Source organism: Desmodus rotundus, chromosome 6 (assembly GCF_022682495.2).
Source record: "Desmodus rotundus isolate HL8 chromosome 6, HLdesRot8A.1, whole genome shotgun sequence".
NCBI lineage: Eukaryota > Metazoa > Chordata > Mammalia > Chiroptera > Phyllostomidae > Desmodus > Desmodus rotundus.
The window spans coordinates 157,635,732-157,655,302 of NC_071392.1; the positions used below are offsets into that span (position 1 = coordinate 157,635,732).

The window sequence follows — 19,571 nt, forward strand, 5'->3', positions numbered from 1 at the left end:
AAGACCGGTGAGGGGTGCTCCAGAGGCCCCCTGCGCTCGGCGAGGGTTTTCCCAGAAGCCCGGACAGCTCCCACCTCTCAGCTTGGGAATCCGTCCCTCGCCCTAAGATGGCTCCCAGCTGCTGTTTATCCAGCGACTGCGGGGGCCACCAGGGTGTGGGGCTGCGGAGGGGGCGAAGATCAGGGCGCGCGACTCCTCGGCGCGGCCCCCACGCACGCTGCAGCTCGAACTGGCGTGGCCGGGGCCTGTCCTACCGCTCCGCCCCGCGGGGCCGCCACCTCCGCTGGCCGGAGCCCCGCGCCCGAGCCGATTCCGCCGGTGCCGGTGTGTGTGTGTGCGGAGAGGGCGGTGCAAGGGGGCTGGGGCCACAAAGGCTTGGGAAGAGGAGGCTGGAGGATAGGGCCTCGACGTCCGGAGCCCGGAACTGCAGCCCTAATGAAATGCAGGCTCGGTTCGCCCCGCCGACTAGGCACACCCTTGGAAAATGCAAACGCCATTGGCAAATCCAGGGCAAACAGGCAGAATTTTTATTAGCAACTAAATGATTTATGGCACACATACCCAGCCGTCACAATTACCGCGTCTTGGAGCATCCAGGAGTGAAAACATTAAACATTTATAAAAATAGGCTTTTGTTATTTTCCACCCTGCAAGCCCTTTGTATTCTCCAACCCCAGCTCTCTCAAGATACATTTTTTTTTGAGCTATATTAACATAAAAACATTCCAGATTTAGGGCGGGGATATGGGATGGCGGGGGATCAGGGTCTGGGCTCCGAATATTGGAGGGCAACCAGGGAGGTGGGAAGCAACGGGGACTCGGGCGAGGGAGGGTTTACTAGGAACCCACAAAAGCCTCTGGATATGACTTGAGGATGGTCGGCGCCCACTAAGATTGCGCCCCCACGCACGGCCCCTTCCCAAGCCTTGGCTTCCAGCGGCTCAACTGTTTATTTTATTTCTGCAGTCATACCCCTCCCCCGAGGAACACAGACACAATACCTCCTTTCTTTTAACCCCCCTCTCTTCTCCGTCTTTGCTCCTGCCTGTCCGGGGCTGCACCGGGAGCCTCCCGCTGCCCCGGCCGCCACAGAAACCTTGCGCCCTGCTCCAAACGCGGCCACCGCCGGTTGTTCCCCTCGGATCCGGCTATTTTCGTTCTTTTCTTTCCTTCTCACTCCTCCCTCCTCCCCGCAGAGCTCCGGCTTCCAAAAGAGGGCAGCCTAGAAACCAGCGCTGGAGGCTTTAGGAAGGGCAACTTGAAACTGTTCTCAAGAGGCTGAACTTTTTTTCCCTCAAATTTATACTGGAATTAAATTAGACACCCCAGTTTGCTCTCGAACCTTCACCCCCCCTTTTTTTTTTTTTTTTGCTAAAAGTGGTTTAAAGAAAATAGAACAAACGGGCGCTAACTAGCTTCTTTTACCCCCTCCAGAAAAGTTGCCTTAAAAATGGGTTTTAAAAAATGAAGCGAGCTGTGTGAAAACGCTGAGTCCGCAGCGCGGGGGCTAAAGAGCGGGTTCCTCTTTGTTTTAATTAAAATCCAATCACCACGGTGGCTCTCCGAAGCAGGATCGGCAAGGATTTCTGCCCTTCCAAGCTTCCTTTTCAGGGTACGTAATGCCTAGCCTGGCATGGGTCTCTGCCAGGCTGCGGACAGGGTGCGGGGCCCCCCTGGGCGGCCCCTCCGACCGCGTCCTCACTCCTAGCGCCCGCAGCCAAGTAGGTTGCCGCGGGCAGCTCCCGGCGACTCAACCCAGAAAGGATTTTGCTGAAAACGCAAAATAAAAGTACAAAGTCTGGGGGATTGAGTCTCCCCTCCCCCTCCGGCCACCGCGGCTAGCCAAGCACTTTTTGGGCTTGGCTGCTGCCGCCTCTGAGCTCAACAGATTTTTTCTCCTGGTCTCGCCCTCCCTGGAGGGGGCGCGGCGGATGGAAGGCGAGAGAGGCCCCCAGCCAAGAGGTTTTTAATATTACACTTTAATAGGTTTCAGAAAGCCCCGTGGAGAAATGCTAATAGGCTGAAATGTCAGAATCGAGAGGGAGTTAGTTCGCGCTCAGCCGATCCAATCCTTTTTTTCTGCTCTGATTTTTTTTGTGGGGGGGAAGGAAAGGGAAGGGGTGGGGAGTGCCCACGCAGAGAGACTTTGGGGAGGGGCGCGCGGTGCAAAGAGCCGCAGCCCTAGCTGGGGCCGTGGGGGTAGCGCGCCCCGGCTCGCGTTTCTATAGGAACCCCTTTTAGAAGATTAGAGACTCACCCGCTGCCGGCCGCCGCGGCCTCTCCAAAATATTAATCAGTAACCATCTGACACCGCGTTTCAGGGAGGGACCCGCAGGCCGGGGCTAGGAAAACGGCCTTCTCGCCAGCCCATCCTACCCAACCGCGCTGCTGGGGGACAGGGAATGAATCGCTGCTTTGTTTTAAAAGGGGGGGGGGGAGGGAGGGAAAGGCAGCCCTAGTCCGTTTTGGCGTCGCCAACGCGCGTTCTAGAAGGCGCGCCCCAGGGGAGGTGGGGGGCCGGGGCCCAGGCGCGGGGTGCAGCCGGCCGAGCCCCAGGCCCTTCCCGGCTCGCTCGGCTCATCACCTCCTCCTGCGAGCAGGAAGCTGACAGGCGGCCCATTAAACCGCGCCTTGCAAAGCCCAGGATTGCGGCGACAACCATCTTCCTCTATTTTGATCACCAAGCCCAGACGCTGGGGGAGGGGGGAGGAAAAGGCAGGAGAGAAGGAGGAGGAGGAAGGGAGGGGGTGTCCGAGCTGGTGGAGGGGGAGGGCTGCCTAGAAACGGCCCGGAAAAATTCTCACCACCAGTTTTGATCATTCAGCCCGCCGAGGGGAGCCTGGAAACTGCTGGAGCCCTTTGGTCCGTAATTGGTTTTATAGGAATGGCTGAGGGCCAAGGTGTTTACATGCGCGTGACTGGCGGCGCGCGCGGCCAATGGGTGGCGGCCGGGGGCCGGCCTGGGGGGGAGAGGCGGGCCCCGGGGAACAATGCGTGTTTCTTCCGCGAAGAGTGCTCCCCTCCCCCAGCCGCCCCCCCCCCCGCGCTGGCTTTTTTTTTTTTTTTTTTTTTTTTTTAGATCCAGTGAGAGGAACTTGAAAGGGGGGTTGTGTAATGTACCTTTTCCAATCCCGGGCTGTATATGGAGATTTGGGATTCTTTAAACCGGCGCTACCTGGATTTTATTAAAAAGCGGGGAGCTCGGCGGGAGGAAAGCTGGCTTTTCCGGGGGCTGCGGGAGCCGGGCCGCGGGAGGGCGGAGGAGTTGGCGCGCCGAGCGCTCGGCCCGGGGAGCGGTTTTCAACCAAAAAAAGGAAAGGCGGGCAAAAAGTGTGAGGAGGCTGCGGGTGGCGGAGGGGCGCAGCGGCCGCGGGATGGCGGGCAGCACGGGCGCCTAGCCGCGCCGGGAGCCGGGGCCGCCACCGGAGTCGCCGTCACCAGAGTCCGGAGCCGGGAGCCCCGCCGCGCCAGGTACGCCGCTGTGTCGCCCGCCTGCCCCTGGCCGGGCGCGATGGTCTCCAAACTTCTCCAGCGGGTCCTCCACCCCACCTCGCCCTCGGGGTGTCCCGGGGGATCCTTGCAGCTTTCCTGTCCTCGAGAATGGAATCGGGGACCAAGGCCCGTGAGGCGGGGGCGCGCAGGGAGGGGTGAGGGAGAGCCGCTCTTCCCCGGGCTCTCACTTGAGCCCGCAGCCCTGCTCCAGCCCGCCCAGCCCGGCCCCGGGGCATCGGTTCTTTCTCGGTTCCCTGTAGGCGGTGGGGGAGCCCGAGCGCCGAGACGTTTTCGATTATGGGCTGTTTTTAATTAAAAGCCGGAATTCAGCCATTTTAACTATATTTAAGAGGGGAAGAAAGTAGGGAGAACGCAGCGGAGCTCGCAGATGGCCGAGCCAGCTTCTCTGCCAGAACGAGGGTGTTCCGGGGGGCTCCACCTCGAGTTCCCCAAAGTGGAGCATGACCTGAAGTGCTGGCTTTTAAAAGAAAGACACACAAGGACATTTTCGACAAATCACGGGAAGCTCATCGCCTTAAGACATGTATCCTACTAGGATGTGGCGATCTTAGATTTTTCCAAAGTAAACGCGGATCTGGTAACCAGAGCCTAATGGGAGAGAGCGAGGGAGGGAGGAAGGGAATAAGGGGGTGGTTGTAACCAAAACCGGGTTAAAATGATCACCTTTAGGAAAGTTGTGGAGGAATACTGGAGGGGGAAGCCGGGGGGTGGGGTGGGAGCTGGTGGCCAAGGGGTCGGCAGCTCGCGGCGCGGGGCGTTGGGCGGGCACCCGGGAGTCGGTGGCTTTGGCGTGATCGGCAGCTCTAGGAGTGCCCCGGCCTCCCGGAATCAGGAATCCAAGCTGCTGCGGGCAGACTGAGAGTGAGGACCAGGTTGGCTCCGAGACCCCCCTCCCGCCCCCAGGGGAATCGGCAACCGACAAATCTTTTAAACAAACAGCTTTAAACTGGAACTACAGAGGGATTTACCCAACGCTGGGGGAAGCGCCCCTCGGTGCGAAGGTTTTCTTTGTAGGTTATTTTGGGGTTGGGGGGAAGCTAGGGTAGGAGCGAGACTCTTGAGCCTCTTCCGTCCTCTGACGCCCCCCAAATCCCCGGCTCCAGGCCACGTCTTCGGGCCTCAGGATTCCCAGGCCAGGACGTTGGAAAATGAAACCAAAGCTTGTTGGGAAGGATTCTTTTCAGTCTTCAGGCGAGAATGCCACGTCTCGGGTCCTCGGACTCAGACTTTGCGACTCACAGCGGCCCAAGGGGGGCGGCGAAGCTCTTTAAAAATAATAAGCCCGCTTTGCACCCTCTCTTCCCGAAAAATCCACGAGTTCGGCGCCTCGGGACGAATTGAGGGAAACTAAACTGAAAAAAGGAAGGCGAGGGCCCCGAAAGGTTAAATATTAAACTTTCCCGATCAGATAGTGACACGAACTGCTCTTGGAAAGGTTTCATGGTTTGAAATCCAGGAGCCTGTGACGCCCAAGAATCAGACACTCTTCGGAGGTTTGTATTTGCGCGGTCCGGGCGCCTCCGAGGGGCCTTCTCCAGTTTCGGGAGGCTCGGTGAACCGCCGAGGCAGAGGCGGGCTGGAGCGCAGCGCGCCACCCGCCACTTTCCGAGGCGCGGCCCGGGGAGCCTGAAGCCGCCAGTGGAAGGAATATGGATTTTTACGTTTTGAGGAAAAGGGGGTACTCCCGATTTTATTTCTGGCCACCAGATCTGCAGTTCCCGACCCCGAACGGCAAAACGACTTTCTGAAACTTGTTTATTTTTTTTCTTCCCCTTTTTTCTTTTCCCCTTCTGTTTCTTCCGCGGCCCGTCTCCTCTCCCCCGAAAGACGCCGAGTGAGCCGCCTCGCGCAGCTCCGCCTGGCCGCCCGGAGGAGCCCCACCGGCCCTGTGCGCCCCGGGCCGCGGGCCCGCCGCCGAGCGCAAGCCCCGCTGGCCGCCGCCGCCATGTATGCCGCGGAGCCCCCGCCGCCCGAGGACTCTGGGACTACGCCGAGGCCGAACTTTTAGGTTCTGCTGAGCGAGGCCCGCGGGCCGGGTGGGAGGCTGGCCGTGGCACTCCCGCGGAGGATGGATGGCCGAGACTTTGGGCCTCCGCGGTCCGTGCACGGCCCCCCGCCGCCGCTGCTGTCCGGCTTGGCGATGGACAGCCATCGCGTGGGCGCGGCCACGGCAGGACGCTTGCCTGCTTCGGGCTTGCCAGGCCCGCTGCCGCCCGGGAAGTACATGGCCGGTCTCAATCTCCACCCGCACCCGGGTAAGTGCCCTACGCCGTGTTCGCCCCCGCTTGTCCCCTCGGGATTCGGGGGAGGGATGCCAGGGAAATACTATTGGGCCTGTTCTCGGGCGTTTGCGACGGGGGTGCGGCACTATCCTCTCTCCCGGCGGATCCATGGGGTTGCGGGCAGTTTCAGCTTCCGAGGCGGGGAGACCCTGGGACTGGGGCGAGGCAATCCCGGAGGTGCGGGTGTAGGGGTGCGTGGATCCGCTGCCGCCTCTGGAGCGCCGGGTTCTCCCAAGGCACATTTCTCCGCAGCAATTGGAGTCACCGGGGATGAGCCCAATTCCCGAATCCCTGCGGCTGAGGCTGGGCTGGAGTTTTCAAAATCGGGGGGAGAAAAGAACAAACCAGCCCTACACCCTTTGATGCATCCGTTCCCAGAGCTCGAATCTATTTATTGGCAAACGCCCTTGCCGGCGCCCGTGGGTCCCGGGTTCCGTTTCTAGCTCTTCCACTTGTGCGGTGCGGGGTCTCCGGCCAGCCGTGAGCGCCCAAGTTTTCGGGTAGGACGGGAAACGCAGCCCTGGAGCGTTGGCCTGCGGCGGGTGGGCGGCGGTCCTCGGGAGACCCCTCCCAAAGGAGAACGGCAGTCTTGGGACCCACATCCTGGTAGGAGAGCAGCGACTCCGGCCCCGGGGCCCCCTTGTACTCCGGTAGGAGGGCACGTGCGCGGCGGGTACGCAGAAACTGGGCCGCTGCCACTCCTAAGCTGGGGGAAGGAAGCGGTACGGGAGCGGATCGGGCCAGGCTGGAGCGGCGGAGGGAAAATCTTGAGTCTGACATAACCCGTAGGAGGAGGTGGCCGACAAGGCCCGGACGCCTTAACCATTTCCCGAGAGGGGCTGCCCAGGCTCCTTGAGGACGACCCCGGGGAGGGGGAAGGTTGCTCCGGCGGCCGCTCCAGTCGGGCGCTGTGGGAGTGCAACTGTGGGCCCCTCCAGACCTGCTGCCGACCTCTGCACCAGACTGGGTCCCTCCTCCCGGCTGCCTCCGCCCTCTGTGCGCGGTGTCCCACATTTCGAATTTTGGAGAATTCACCTCTCCTACGCCAAAATGTAGTCTAGGGAGCTTGTGATTTCTCGGGAGCCCCCGACGCTCTCCTCGGCCTTGGGGTCTTGGAGGGGACTCTTCGGCCACCGCCGCGCTCGCCGTTTTTGCCTATCTCTTCGGGTTTTCTCCTGTAACTTTTCAGGAACCGGAGTCCCGGGATTCGGCGGGACAAAGGACCTTTGTGAAGCGCCGGGCGGGGGAGGGGCGGCGCGGGGGCCAGGAGCGCGGAGATCCCAGTCCGCGGGGTGCGAGGACCAGGTCGCAGCCCCGGGGCGAGTGTTCCCCGAGAGCGGGGGGCTGCATTACGCTCAGGGGTCCCCGAGGAGGGCAACGGAAGGGACCCCGGGGAGGATGGGTTGGGGGCGGTCCTGGGGTACAAAGGGCCGCTGGAGTCGTCCCCTTTTGTGCGCCCGCAGAGGCGGCAGTAATTTTTGTTTGCGTGTTGTTCGAGCTCATCGGGTCTCCAGGCCTGCCTGGGGTGGTAGCACGGGGTCCCGGGCCTGGGAACCTGACCCGGGTCGTCCCCTACCGCAGGGCCCTCGCTCGCTTTCGGAAAGTCAGGGTTAGAGAGGGCGTTGCGGCCTCCGCTTCTCAGGTCTGGCTGCGGCGGGCAGAGGCCAAGCGCTTTCATCCGAGGCAGTGGAAACAGCCACTACTCGTGTGGCGCCCGGCCTAACCGCTGCAGCCCGACGGCCCGACACCCATTAGGTGGATGGGGAGGCCGAGGCGGGAGAGGGGAAGCGACTTGGGCGCAGGCGGGCAGGATCGGGAACCAGTGGGAGGCGGCCGCAGAGGCCTGTCTCGCGCCTCCGCGTCGGGCGCTGCCTCCGGACTTCTGCGTGCTCGGCGGCTGAGGTCACGGCGGAAACAGCAGGCGGCTCAGGAATCGCCGCCCGGGAAGGGAAGGCCCGGAGCCGCTCCTGGGGCCGGACTAACCTGGGAGGGAAAGATAGGGGGCTTGCGGCCCCCACCTGGAATGGCCTCACGGAGACCTCGGACCCCAGGCCATCGCTCAGAACAGAGCCCCGTGCTAATCCCCTGAGCTGGGGAGCTGCTCCCCCTCACTGCTTGGGTGGGGCTGGGTTTACAAATTCCTCTGCTCAGCTTCCCTCCCCCTCTTTTTATGGGGTGCAGGTGTTAAATTTTCCCTTTCAACACCCTCGCCTTCTTGGCTGTCAGCTTCTTAGGTCGGGCCAGCGTTACCAGCCCCATCTTTGTTTATTTTTGCCCTGGGAAGCCCAGAGAGGCTGAGCCATTTGCCTTGAGTCCCACAGCAAGGCAGAGAGGCTGCCCCTGTCACCTTCAGACTCCAGTCCACTCCGGACTCCCGTGTGGGTGGGGCCCTAGTGGAGGGTGAGACTCCTAGGCAGAGGGAGTTGCCCCTGGAGGGCTCACAGTGTGAGGGGACCCCAGCTGCCCTGGGTGCTGGCACCCCTTCCAGGTAGGTGTGGACAGAATGGTCTCCGAGAGCGAGGTTCTTGGGAGGAGCTGCCTTCTTCTGCTTCAGGGGTATAGGCCAAAGAACTCGGCTCTGGCCTCTGCAGAACCGGGGAGAAATCAAGAATAACTGGGATTTGGGGTAAAGGGTGGTGCTTACCTTTCCCGGACCCTTGAGTACGGTTGTATTTGTGTTCCCTAAATGTTCACAGATGACATTAAAACGGATAAGTGACAACTACCTGATAGGTTTGCCTCTCTGCTTTTGGGTCGGGAGGCTGGGATTCAGTCCTCAGTTGCAATTAAAAAGCTATTAGCAGAATTTTGTATTTGGGCATCGATTCCCCTTGTCCTCATACCCTGGGCAGGACCCTGCGGGACACGTGGAGGGGGTGGGAACCAAGGAGCAGGGTGGGAGGCCTTGCACTTTGTGCTGGCCCAAGGACAATAGAGGACCGCGGCTCTCACAGGGTCCATCGGCTCCATCTGTGGAATCCAGCCCTGCAGCCTGCTGGGATGGATTTGAAAAGGTTAGTCAGTGCAGTGCGCTGGCTGGCTCAGTGATGTGATCCTAGAGATAAGGGAGATTTGCTGGGTGCTTCCTCCTCTGGCCTGGGGGAGGTTTCTGGAATCTGGAAGGGCCCCCCAGGCTCCCTGGCTCTCTGAGCCTCCTGGTTCTTTAGCACTTTCTCTCCAGGCTTGTTCATTTACTCAGCAAACAATTTCCAAGTGCCTCCTGCCTGCCAGGCTGCTCTGGCCCCGGGAGATCCAGCAGGGACCAGACAGACAGAAATCTTTGCGTTCCTTGGAGCTCAAGCCCTAGTGTGGGGGCAGGCAGTAAACAGATGAGGGAAGGAAGTCATTTTAAATGGAGATACAGGCCTTGGAGGTCGGAAAATGCCCAGGGTCTGTTTTTGGGCAGTGGTGAGGGGCTGTGAGCCTGAGAATGGCTGGCTTGGTGGGGGGGGGTGTGTGGGGGGTGCTGGGATGGGGAAAGTAGGAGGTTGAGACCTGTAATGAGGTCTTGGAATTTCAAGCTGTGAGGCACACGAAGGCAGTGGAGGATTTCAGATGGAGGGAGTGACTCAGGTTGAGGGGCGTTTTACAGCAGGGGCCCCCAGCCTCCGGGCTACTGAGTACTGGTACTGGGGCTGTGGTACGGGTCTGGGCCTGTGAGGAACCAGGCCGTACAGCAGAAGTGAGCCTGAATATGATGCGCTTGAATCATCCCAAATCCCCCCTGCCCCCCAGGCCCTGCTCCCGTCTGGAAAGATTGTCTTCCACAGAACCGGTCCCTGGTGCCAAAAAGGCTGGGGGCCGCTGTCTTACAGAACTGGTCTGGGCTCTTAAAAAAACGTCAGTGGCATGCAAGACTGCAGGAAGGCCAAGAGCTGTTCCTGATTACCACACACACACAAAATGTGGCGGCAAGAGGCGGTGGAAGGCCTCTGATTGGGTCTTGGATCAGGGGAGAAATGGCCCTAAAGGATATCAGCGGGGCAGTTGGCAAAATCGGAATATGGACTGTAGTCTAGCTGATAGGAGCAGATCAATACCAGGCTTCGTGCAGTCGATAACCATATCACGCTTACGTAAGAGAAGGTCCTTGCTCTCAGACTTGCGAGTCCTGGAGTGTTTAGGAGCAGGGGACGTGATGTCTGCAGCTTGCTCAGGGATGGCCCGGGAGGAAAGAAAGCGAGGGCTATAATTCACATGCTGTGTGGGAGACAGTGGTACTTCGGATGACATCAAGTAACACGCAGGGCCAACAAGCAGTTCACAGTGGCTGGACCTGGGGAAGGTCCCCTGTACGTTCGTTCTACTATTTCAAACTTTTTTTCCAAGTTTGCAGTTATTTGCAGCGTGGGTTGCTAGCTGGAGACTGGCTGGTAGATGGGGAGAGAGGCAGGGGCAGGTTAGGGGCTGGCAGCTTTGGGGAGGTGACCTGACCAGGAAGGGAGGCTGCAGGTGGCAAGTGTGTAGTGCTTTGTGGGGGCTGGGCTGCTAAGAGATGTGGAGGGGCAGAGAGGGGGAACAACACTGGGGGTTTTGGAAAGTGCTACTTGTGGAGCAATGGGGAGGACCAGATTTGGGGAGAGGGCTGTGACTGGGTGTCCTTGCTTTGGATGTGGCCAACTTGGCATGCATGCCCTTGGCTTCTGGTCCTGACCCGTCTGCAGTCTGATCTGGTCTAACTCCCACCTGGTCATGTGTGGCCCTGTCTTCCACCCAGACCCCAGCTCCATCACTGGGGTACGCCTGTCCTTTACTTCCCAGTTTTTGAGAGGCCTGGTGGGAGCTGCTGCCAGCCAGTGCAGTCCCCAGGGGCGGCTGGGACTCCTGGCCAGCGGTCAATGTTGGCCCCCAAGGCTAGGGTCCCTATCACACCAACTGCCCACAGAGGCCTGGCCTTGGACTTTGGGGGCAGTCAAGTTGTGAGGTGGGAACCACCAAAGCTCTCCACACCTTTGCATGCCACGAACATCCCCAGTGGCTGTGCCCAAGACTCCTTCCTGAGCTCATGGAAGTGATGGACCCTCTGCCCGAATCCAAAAACCTGCACCACCCACGCTCACTAACAGTCCTGCACATTCTGGGCTCTCATAAGTCAGCCGAGGTTCCCACCCAGCAGCGTCCAGATGAGACAGGACGGCCTAGAGGCTGAGCTCAGAGTGCTGGGGTTTCGACCTGGCCCCTCCACCTCCTGGCTGTGTGACGGTTCTCTAATAAAGGTCTTGATGATCTGCTCTGTAAAATGGGCCCACGAGTGGCACCGAATTCATTCGATTATTGTGAAGTTGGAGTGAGCAAGTGCGGGCAGGTGCCTGGCACAGTCGCAGCCCTCTGCAAAAGTGACAGCAGAAGCGACCGTTGTCATTGCAGTGGTCATTGACTTCGGACTCGGCTGCTGTGCAGACGTTGCTGAGGTCCACGGACACCCTAGACTCCAGGGTCCCTTTATGTGTGTGAGTGCGAGTGTGTGTGTGTGTGAGTGTGTGTGTAGCAGCAGCGATACTCTAAAAGGCTTCAATCTTGAGTGTTTGGTTCATTGAATTGTCAAAGGATGAACCCACCCACGGGGCCCACCAGCCAGCTCAAGGTCAGGACCTCTCCAGCACTGGGAGGGCTCCCCAGCTTGCTCTCTGGGCACCACCCACCCTCATTTTATTTCTGTTGCCATAGATTTGCCTGTCTAAGAACTTCCTGTAAACGGAATCCTTTTACTCGACACAATGTTGTGAGGTTCGCCCACTGTTGTATGCAGCTCTGGTTGATTTCTTGTTGCTGCTCAGCATCCGCCCACGTGTTTGGCCAGCCTGTCTGTGGAGGAACACTGAGGTTGTTTGCGGTGTTTGCTGTAAAGAGAACAGCTCTGAAGGTGGCCTCTCCGCCGCATAGGTACACTTTTCTCTGGGTGCGTGTCTAGTACCGTGGCGAGTTTGCCAGTGGTGGCGCCATTGTGCGCTCTCCCCGCCGCACTCCAGTGGTTCCCTGGCCTCCTGATGCGCGATGTCATCGGTTGCTCTCAGTTCTGTTCACGTTGGTGAGTGTGTAGTAGTATCTAACGGAGTGTGCATTTTTAAACGTTTTTCCTCGTTTATTGTTGTAAGCTTTATCGAGAAGTACTTTGTATACCATAAAATTCACCCATTGAAAACATTCCCCTCTGCTTTGTGCTTAATATAAATGTAGAAGGAAAGTCACAAGTTTAAAAAGTCGAGCAGCGTGTGCCCTGGCCGGTCTGGCTCAGTTGGTGGGCTCAGTGTCGTCCAGCAAACCGAAAGGTCATGGGTTTGATTCTTGGTCAGGCCACGAGCCAGCTTACGGGTTTGGTCCTTTATGTTGCTCTCCCACACTGCCCCCCCCCCCCCCGCCCTTCCCCGCTCTCTAAAATCAATAAGCATGTCCTCAAGTGAGGATTTAAAAACAAAAAGAAAGAAAAGTCAAGTAGCGTTGCAAGAGTTCTGAAGAAAACCAACAGTTCCCCGCCTCGTGTCTCCTAGTCCGGTTCCCACTTGTGAACACTCTCGGCTCTTTCTTTCACCTTTTCACCCATATTTCTAGAGAGTGACCTGCTTCCACTGCTAGTTACGTTCCAGTTTTGGGATTTCCTGCCGACTCTTACGGAAGGTGACAGTCTTGCACAGACTGAGTCTAAATCACGACTCTCCCTTTCACGATCGGGTGGCTGAGGGCAGGGTCCTTTACCGTTTGCACCTTGGGTTTCTCCTCTGTGAAGGGGGGATAATGGCATCTACTTCATGAGATTGTCGGGAGGGTGAAATAGTTAGGCAGGTAAAGCACTTAGAATAATATCAAGTACAATAAGCACTTAGTAAATGTCGTTATTATACCCACCATGTGTATTTCTTCTGTCCTCCAAATATAGGTGAAATACCATTTTAACTAGTTTTGTTCTTATGGCCTTAGCTTTGTGAATCTTGTTTACATTTGAGCCAAGAGATAGAAAGTTTCTTTATTTCCCTTAGTTAGTAGTTGCCTCTCCCCCCACCCCCACCCCCACCCCCATTTGCTTGTGTTTTTTAGAATTCCTCTCTTCTGATCTCTTGGTACAATTTTCATTTGGTCAAATCTATTGAATGAGCTTCCTCTTTCTTTTCTTGGAGATTTATTTCCTGGAATTTTCCACCTTCCTGCTCTCGTCTGGTTTGCCTGCTGCTTGGGCCTGTGCCCCTTTGCCTCTCTGTCGTTTTAGATGTTTCCTGATTCCCATGCTTCCCTTCTTCCTGCTTTACTTTTTGTTTTCGAGGAGCACACCCTGCAGTAGCTTTCTGTGAAAGTATGCCTGAAATGCCTTTATTCTACCATCACACTTGACTGGCATTTTGGGAATAATTTTTCCTTGGTGTTTTGAAGTAATTGCAACACCACCTTTTAAATTCCAGTGTAACTTTTGAGGAGTGTTGGTGGTATTTTGATTCTTGATCTTTGGATGTGAACTTTTCTTTTAACTTTTTTCCAAATGCTCACAATCTTTTGGAACGATGTCATAGTTACGAGCATGGGCTCTGAAATTCACATACATGCTATGCTCCACGCTCACTGGCCGGGCAGCCTTGGGCGTGTTGCTTAACCCCGAGTACTTCGGTTTCCTCTTTTGTAAAGTGAACAGTAGGGCTTACCTTTTATGGTTTAGGTGAGGACTAAAGAGTTTATAAGAATGTAAATACCTGGAACATTTCTTGGCGCAAAGTAAGCCTCGTGGATGTTATGACGGTCATTATTCTTTTATCACTGGTGTTACGAAATTTGACATTGACGGGCCTCGCTCCGGGCCCTCCCGGGGTTCTGTTTGGGTCCTCCGTAAGCCAGATCAGTCGGGAAGGAAAGCCTCCAGTCTGAAAAGTGTTTGAAGTTACTGATAATTTTATGAGTGTTTTCTAATCTCCTTCCCAGCGCTTTTGCTGTTCTGTCCAGTACGGTCAGCTACTGGCTCTCCCGAACCCAGGGCCAACGCTTTTGTTTTCCATCTCTCTCTGCTCCTCCTGCCTTCTAGCAGACGACCTCAACTCTGTGTTCTTCCGGCCCTGCAGGTCTGCTTCTAATTAGGTGTCTTTTAGGTGTCGTAGTTTCAATTTCTAGGAACTGTTTCTCGTAGTCTGGATACTTTTCTTTCTACCATTTTTAAATTGTTGTTCACGTGCAGTTTTCTGCTTTTCCCGCCCACCCCTCCCCACCACCCCAGCTCTCCCCACTCCCTCCCCTGTTTCCACACCCCCCCTGTTGCTGTCCATGTGTCCTTTATAGTTGTTCCTGCAAACCCTTCACCCTTTTCTCCTGTAATCTCCTCCCCTCTCCCCTCTGCTCACTGGCAGCCTGCTCTCAATTTTCTTTCTTTTTTTAAAAAATTGAATTTATTGGGGTGACATTGGTTAATAAAACTATATGGGTTTCAGGTGTAGAATTCTATGATACACCACCTGTATTCTCTGTTTTAATAGCATCCTGTTCTTATTTTATACGTTGATTCTTTCTCATCGCTTTGAGGATATGCTTTGTGTCCCCCCCCCCCCCCCCCCCCCCCCGGCGTTTTCTTCTCTCCTGCCTCGCTTATCTTTCTCTGGATCTCTTTTTCCTTGGTTGTCTTTCCTGGTGGAGACCCCGAGGGGGTCTGGTGATGGATTCTGTGGAAGAACAGCCCTGACAAGCCCACGGGACTCAGGTCTGGGGGTAGGACTCGCTGGCCCCACAGGGCTCCCTGCACGGGGGTCTTTCCTTCCCGATTCAGTCTCCCCAGTGGGCAGGGCCCCATTTCCTGCCTTCAGGGAGTTTGTTTGTTTGTTTATTTATAATCCTCATCCGAGGACAGACTTCTTCATTTTACAGAGAGGGGAGGGGAGGGCGAGGGAGAGAAACATCGCTGTGAGAGAGAAGCATTGATTGGTGGTCTCTCCTGCGTGCCCAGACCAGGGACTGAACCCCCCAGGGACCCAACCGAAACCTAGGCCTGAGCGATGACCAGCCATCCCACCTGCCACCTTTCAGTTGACAGCACACCAGCCAGCGCTGCCTGCAGGGAGCTGAAGCCTGGCCGCCCCTCTTCCCAGAGCTGAGTGAAGTTGGAGCTTGGCACTCGGGTCCCGAGTTCTATTGGTCCCACCAGAACCCTGGGAGACAAGGCTTGTGGGGGGCCCTCCACGCACCCCCTCCCCCTCTCTGCACCCTGGCCTTGAGAGGGGCCGAGTCTCAGGAATTCCTGGTTGCTAATGGCTCCCCGCTCCCAGCTTGGGTGTGTTTCCCGTGAAGTCACACACCCGTTCGTTCCCCTGCTCTCCCGCTTGCAAAGTGGTGTGGAGGTTGTTTTCTGTTCATTTCTCTCTCGTTTGGTTTTCTCTCCTTTTTAAACCCCGTTACTGTCATTCTTGTGAGGTTCTGGCTTTTGGGAAAGGATTCGTCCGGACAGGGGCTCTGTGCCACCTTGCCTGGGGTCACCCGTCTCCTTCCCAGCGGTACCTGGGAGGTGTCTGCCTTCCCACTCAGGTGTCTCCTCCTTGGCCTAGAAGCTGGAGTTCCTGGAAGGCCCGCCCTCCATCCTAGCCTCTTCCTCCAGGCCCAAATCTCCTTTATGGGGAAAAGCAGATCTACGGGGGAAATCCTCTGTAATTGCTTTAGAATTGAGACTTCTGGGGCCCTGGGGTGGACGCATTTGCATATCACTGTAGCCTTGACCGCCCTGGGGGCCCTGGGATTCCCTTTATTTAGGTTTGAGCACCCAGTGGTGGGCTGTATGCCCGGTTGGGGAAAGTCGAAGTGCCTTTGCACAAGGAGCCCAAATTCCAGAATGGGGAGGGGCTAGAGTCAAATCTGGACCGCCCTTCTCAGGCGGTGACCTCTGGGGGGGAGGAGCTGGGGGTCACGGGATACTAAAAGATGCCTGCTGAGATCTGACCCCCTAGTGAGGGTGGGGGCCTCGGCTGCTTGAGGGAGCTGGAGGCCAGCGAGGGGTGGGGTGTGTGGGCCGGCCTCCAGCTTCCTGCAGGCCAGCCCCCAGGCCCTGTTGGGTCCCTCCCTGCTGACAGTCAGGTTGGTCTGGCCTGGTGGCTCAGAGGCTCCTGCAGCTCCTGGGTGTCTGCTTGGCTTGGAGGAACCTCTGCATTCCTAGCCACTCGCCCCTCTGCCGCACGGATGGGAGCGCGGGGACGGTGGTGGCAGCAGCCACAGATCCCGTGGCCAAGCCGTAGCACCAATACTGCGCAGGGTAAGGCACCTTCCCCGCCCCCCCCGCCGTCCTGTCCTCTGGGAGGGGATTGCCTTGAAGCGGAGGACACTGGGTGGGGGGGCAGTCTCCGCTTCCGTGCTTGCTTGCCATGTTCATTTTACTTTAGGGGGAAATCAGGCCCAGAGAGGTTGTGTTACCTTTCCAGGGTCACACAGTGGGTAAGTGAGGGGCCTAGGAGCATGGCCTGCCTGAAAGAAGGCAGGGGCCGGGGAGAGGAGGGGTATTGGTAGGGGTTTTTCTTCCTCTTCTTTTTTTCTTTCTTGGCTCATTTTAATTTATTTGCTAGTTTGGATTTTTGCAAATTCTGTCAAAGTGAGATTTCCATGAAAATTACTCTGTAACAGTTACTGTGCTGTGATTAGACCGCCCCTCCCCCATCAATTGATTTTTTTTTTTTTAGGTTTTATTTATTTTTAGAGAGAGGGGAGAGGAGGGAGAAAGAGAGGGAGAAAAGCACAGATGTGAGAGAGAAACATCGATCAGTTACCTCTCACATGCACCCAGCCGGGGACCTGGCCCACAACCCAGGCATGTGCTCTGACCGGGAATTGAACCCGTGGCCTTTGGCCCTGGGTAGCGGCGCCCGACCAGTTGAGCCACACCAGTCAGGGCAGATCTCTTTGTAGAGGATTTTTTAAATCGAGGTTTAAGATATGCTGAAAAATGAGCACCGATCATAAACATACAGCTCAATTATTTTTTCACAAACCGAACCCACCAGTATAAGTGCCAGCCAGGTTAAAAACAAACCCGGGTGCCCATTTGGCACTTCCCCTTCCTGTCCCAAGGTGACCCCCCCCCCCCCTGCGTACGCTACATTGGTTGGGGCTCACATGGTTGTGATTCTCTTCGCTGTAGGTGTTGCATTGTATGGTGATGTCCCAATTTGTTTATCCAGCTCTTAATGGACAGTTGGGTGGTTTTCCCATTTTGGCCATTATTAGAGGGGGGGGGGGGTTTCTGGCCATCCGGGTGCGCGTAACCTGCGGGGCGAGACCGGGTCAGAAAGGCCGGCAGGTTCCGCAGGCCTCTCTGAGAGCGGTGGTGCTAATTCATACTCCCCAATGGCTGCATCTTACTAGGTCCCCCTTCCCTTTCGGACCATTAACTCTTCTGGGGGTGTGCGGTGGCTTTGCCTCACGCTTTCCCCCTGGTCTGGGACGCCCAGTACCTCGTCATTTGGGCCTTTTCATTGGTGACCCTCCTGTGGAGTCGATCGCCGTTTTTACGGTGAGTTGTCTCTTCCTTACTGACTTGAGGAAATTCTTTATTCTGGATACAAGCCCTTCCTTGGTGACTATATGCTGCGCGGGGCTTTTTCCACCAGGTGGTTCACCTTTTCTTTCCCCTAAAGGTGTCTTGTGATGCATAGTTAAGTTAGTTTAATGTAATCCAGTAGGGCAGTCTTATCTGCATAGTTAGTGCTGTTTATCTGGTTTTTAAGAACCCTGTGCCCGCCCTCGGGCCCTAAAGGTGTTCTCCAGTAGGTGCTTTCTGGCTCACCTTGCGCAGGTAGATCTGCTGCTCGCCTGCAGTTGGATTTTGTGTGGGGTGTGAGGTGGGCACTCAAGTTCATGGGTTTTCCCACGTGGAGATGCAAGCTGACCAGCAGCATTTATTACAGAACCATCCGTGCTTCACCCGGTGCACGGGGGGCCTGCCCCGTGCCTTCTGGTCCCATACAGTGTATCGCTGACCCAGTGCCCATGCCCAGCGGGTGCGTTATGGTGGGTGCAGAGGTTGTGGTATTTGCTAGTGTTCAGTCCTCATACCCTGTTCTTCATGTCCAAGGTTAGCTTGGCTGTTCTCGATCCTTGGCTTCTCTATCACTTTTTTGTTAAACTTATAAAGCACACAGGACAGAAATTCGCCATTTGAAGCATTTTTAGGCGTGGCGTTCAGCACCCTCACTTTGTAGAGTCATCCGCTCTGTCCCCGTGAAGCAACCCCCCAGCCCCCCGGCACCCGCCTTCTACTTCTGTCTCTGTGACCTTGACTCCTGCAGGTCCTCGCAAGAGTGGGATCACTCGGTGTCTGTCCCCTGGGACCTGACTGGGACTGCCCTGGGCCTGTGCGTCGTTGCCCACAAGCCCCGTGATTTCCTCGGGAAGGACCCCCCAGACCTGGGTCTGCGCTTTTCTGGGCCTTCATCGGCTCTGTGGATTTGCAGAAGCTGCTTGGGGATGGGTGTCCTCTGTCCTCACCCTCCTGGCCTCCCGCCCCGGCCTCCGGCAACTGACAGGAATGGGCGTTGGTCTGACAGGTGAAAAGACTTCATCCCATTTGGAGAGTTTCTTGTCACGCCAACAACAGTTATCTCTTTATTTAGTTCCTATTTCCCTCAGTTCTTTCTTTTGTTTGTGACTCGGTTGGGGGTCTGGCTGGGTGATAAGGTTCTGTGCACAGCAAGGGCTTGGAGAGCACAGCGGTCTCCAAATCGAATGGGACCAAAGGGAGCCCGAGGGTCACTTTGTCCAGAGGGTCCTTCTCTGTATCCAGCTGCTGTCATAGGGGCGCCTGCGTCACATGCCCTGGGCTCAAATGAGCTCTTTTCTGGGCAGCGACCCTGATTGGATCGTGCTGACCAGATTCCCTGATAGTCTTTGGTGGCATCTGAACAGAAGTGATCTCTTGCTTGTGAGGCCCAGGTGTTTTAAAAGAGAAAGGGAAAACAAATTTTTGTTTGGTGTGTGGTTAGGGAGGGGCCTTTGGGAGTGAAAGCAGGAAAATAGGGTCCAGTGCCTTGGCGGGGTGGCTGAGAGAAAAGGTACAGGTTTTGGAATCAGAGACTCAGTTTTCTTATCATTCAGAGATAGGAACCCACTCTCCCAGAGCCTGGGGCAGGGAGACCGGGAAGCGAAGGCCTGAAGCCTTCTTAAAAAAGTAGTTTAAAAAGTTTCCAATTACAGTTGATGTACATTATTAGTTGGAGGTGTACAAACCTGGTGAGTGGACGTTGTGTAGCTCAACAAGTGACACGGAGTAAGTCTGACAGCGTGACAGTGTCACTGAGTCTAGTCCCTGTGCACACCTGTGGCCAGCCCCACCTGGGCTGGGAGGTGGGGCCCCGGGGAAGGGCTCCTTCCTCCTCCCTCAGCCCCCTCCGATCCCCACCGTAAATGTTAATTGAGCATCTCCTCTGTGTGAGTGTTGTGTGGGGTAGGGAGGGAGGAAGCCCACATTGTAATGCAGGTGTCTGCACACCAGGGCCACACCTGTGCCACCCCCCCCCAGTTTTGTAAATAAAGCTTTATTGGCACAAAGGCCTGTCCCTTCAGTGTTGTCTACAGCGGGCGGAGTAGGAGGCGTTGGAGTATTTACGGCCCAGACGGAGCCTGCTGACCCTCGCCCCAGCGGGTGGAGGGGCCGGAAAGAAGGAGCTGCTGTGTGCGGTGCGATAAACAGTGATGGGCACTGTGAGGACCGGCCATGCTGGGCAGAGCGGGTCTGGGGGTGCTAAGGGAAGGCCACCGTTGTGCAGGGTCACCCAGCGGACAGAGAGAGAGTGAGGTGTGTGCAGCTCGTCTGCCCCCCGTCTGGAGGGGGCGCGG

The 19,571-nt window shown here is 56.7% G+C and overlaps 1 protein-coding gene across 6 annotated transcripts in view; it reads left to right on the forward strand.

Moving 5' to 3' along the window:
• Positions 1 to 3,083: 3,083 nt before the first annotated feature.
• Positions 3,084 to 19,571, forward strand: part of TNRC18 (trinucleotide repeat containing 18) — a 75,375-nt gene continuing 58,887 nt past the window's right edge. For 4 of the 6 annotated variants that reach the window (XM_053925954.1, XM_053925959.1, XM_053925957.1 and 1 more), the window contains exons 1-2: positions 3,084 to 3,471; positions 5,341 to 5,768. In XM_053925954.1, coding sequence (XP_053781929.1) covers positions 5,582 to 5,768 — 187 coding nt within the window. In that variant the 5' untranslated portion in view covers positions 3,084 to 3,471; positions 5,341 to 5,581. Of the gene's footprint in view, positions 3,472 to 4,876; positions 5,007 to 5,067; positions 5,192 to 5,340; positions 5,769 to 19,571 lie in introns of those variants that run through there. The other 2 variants (XM_053925955.1, XM_053925956.1) reach the window with 2 other exon arrangements.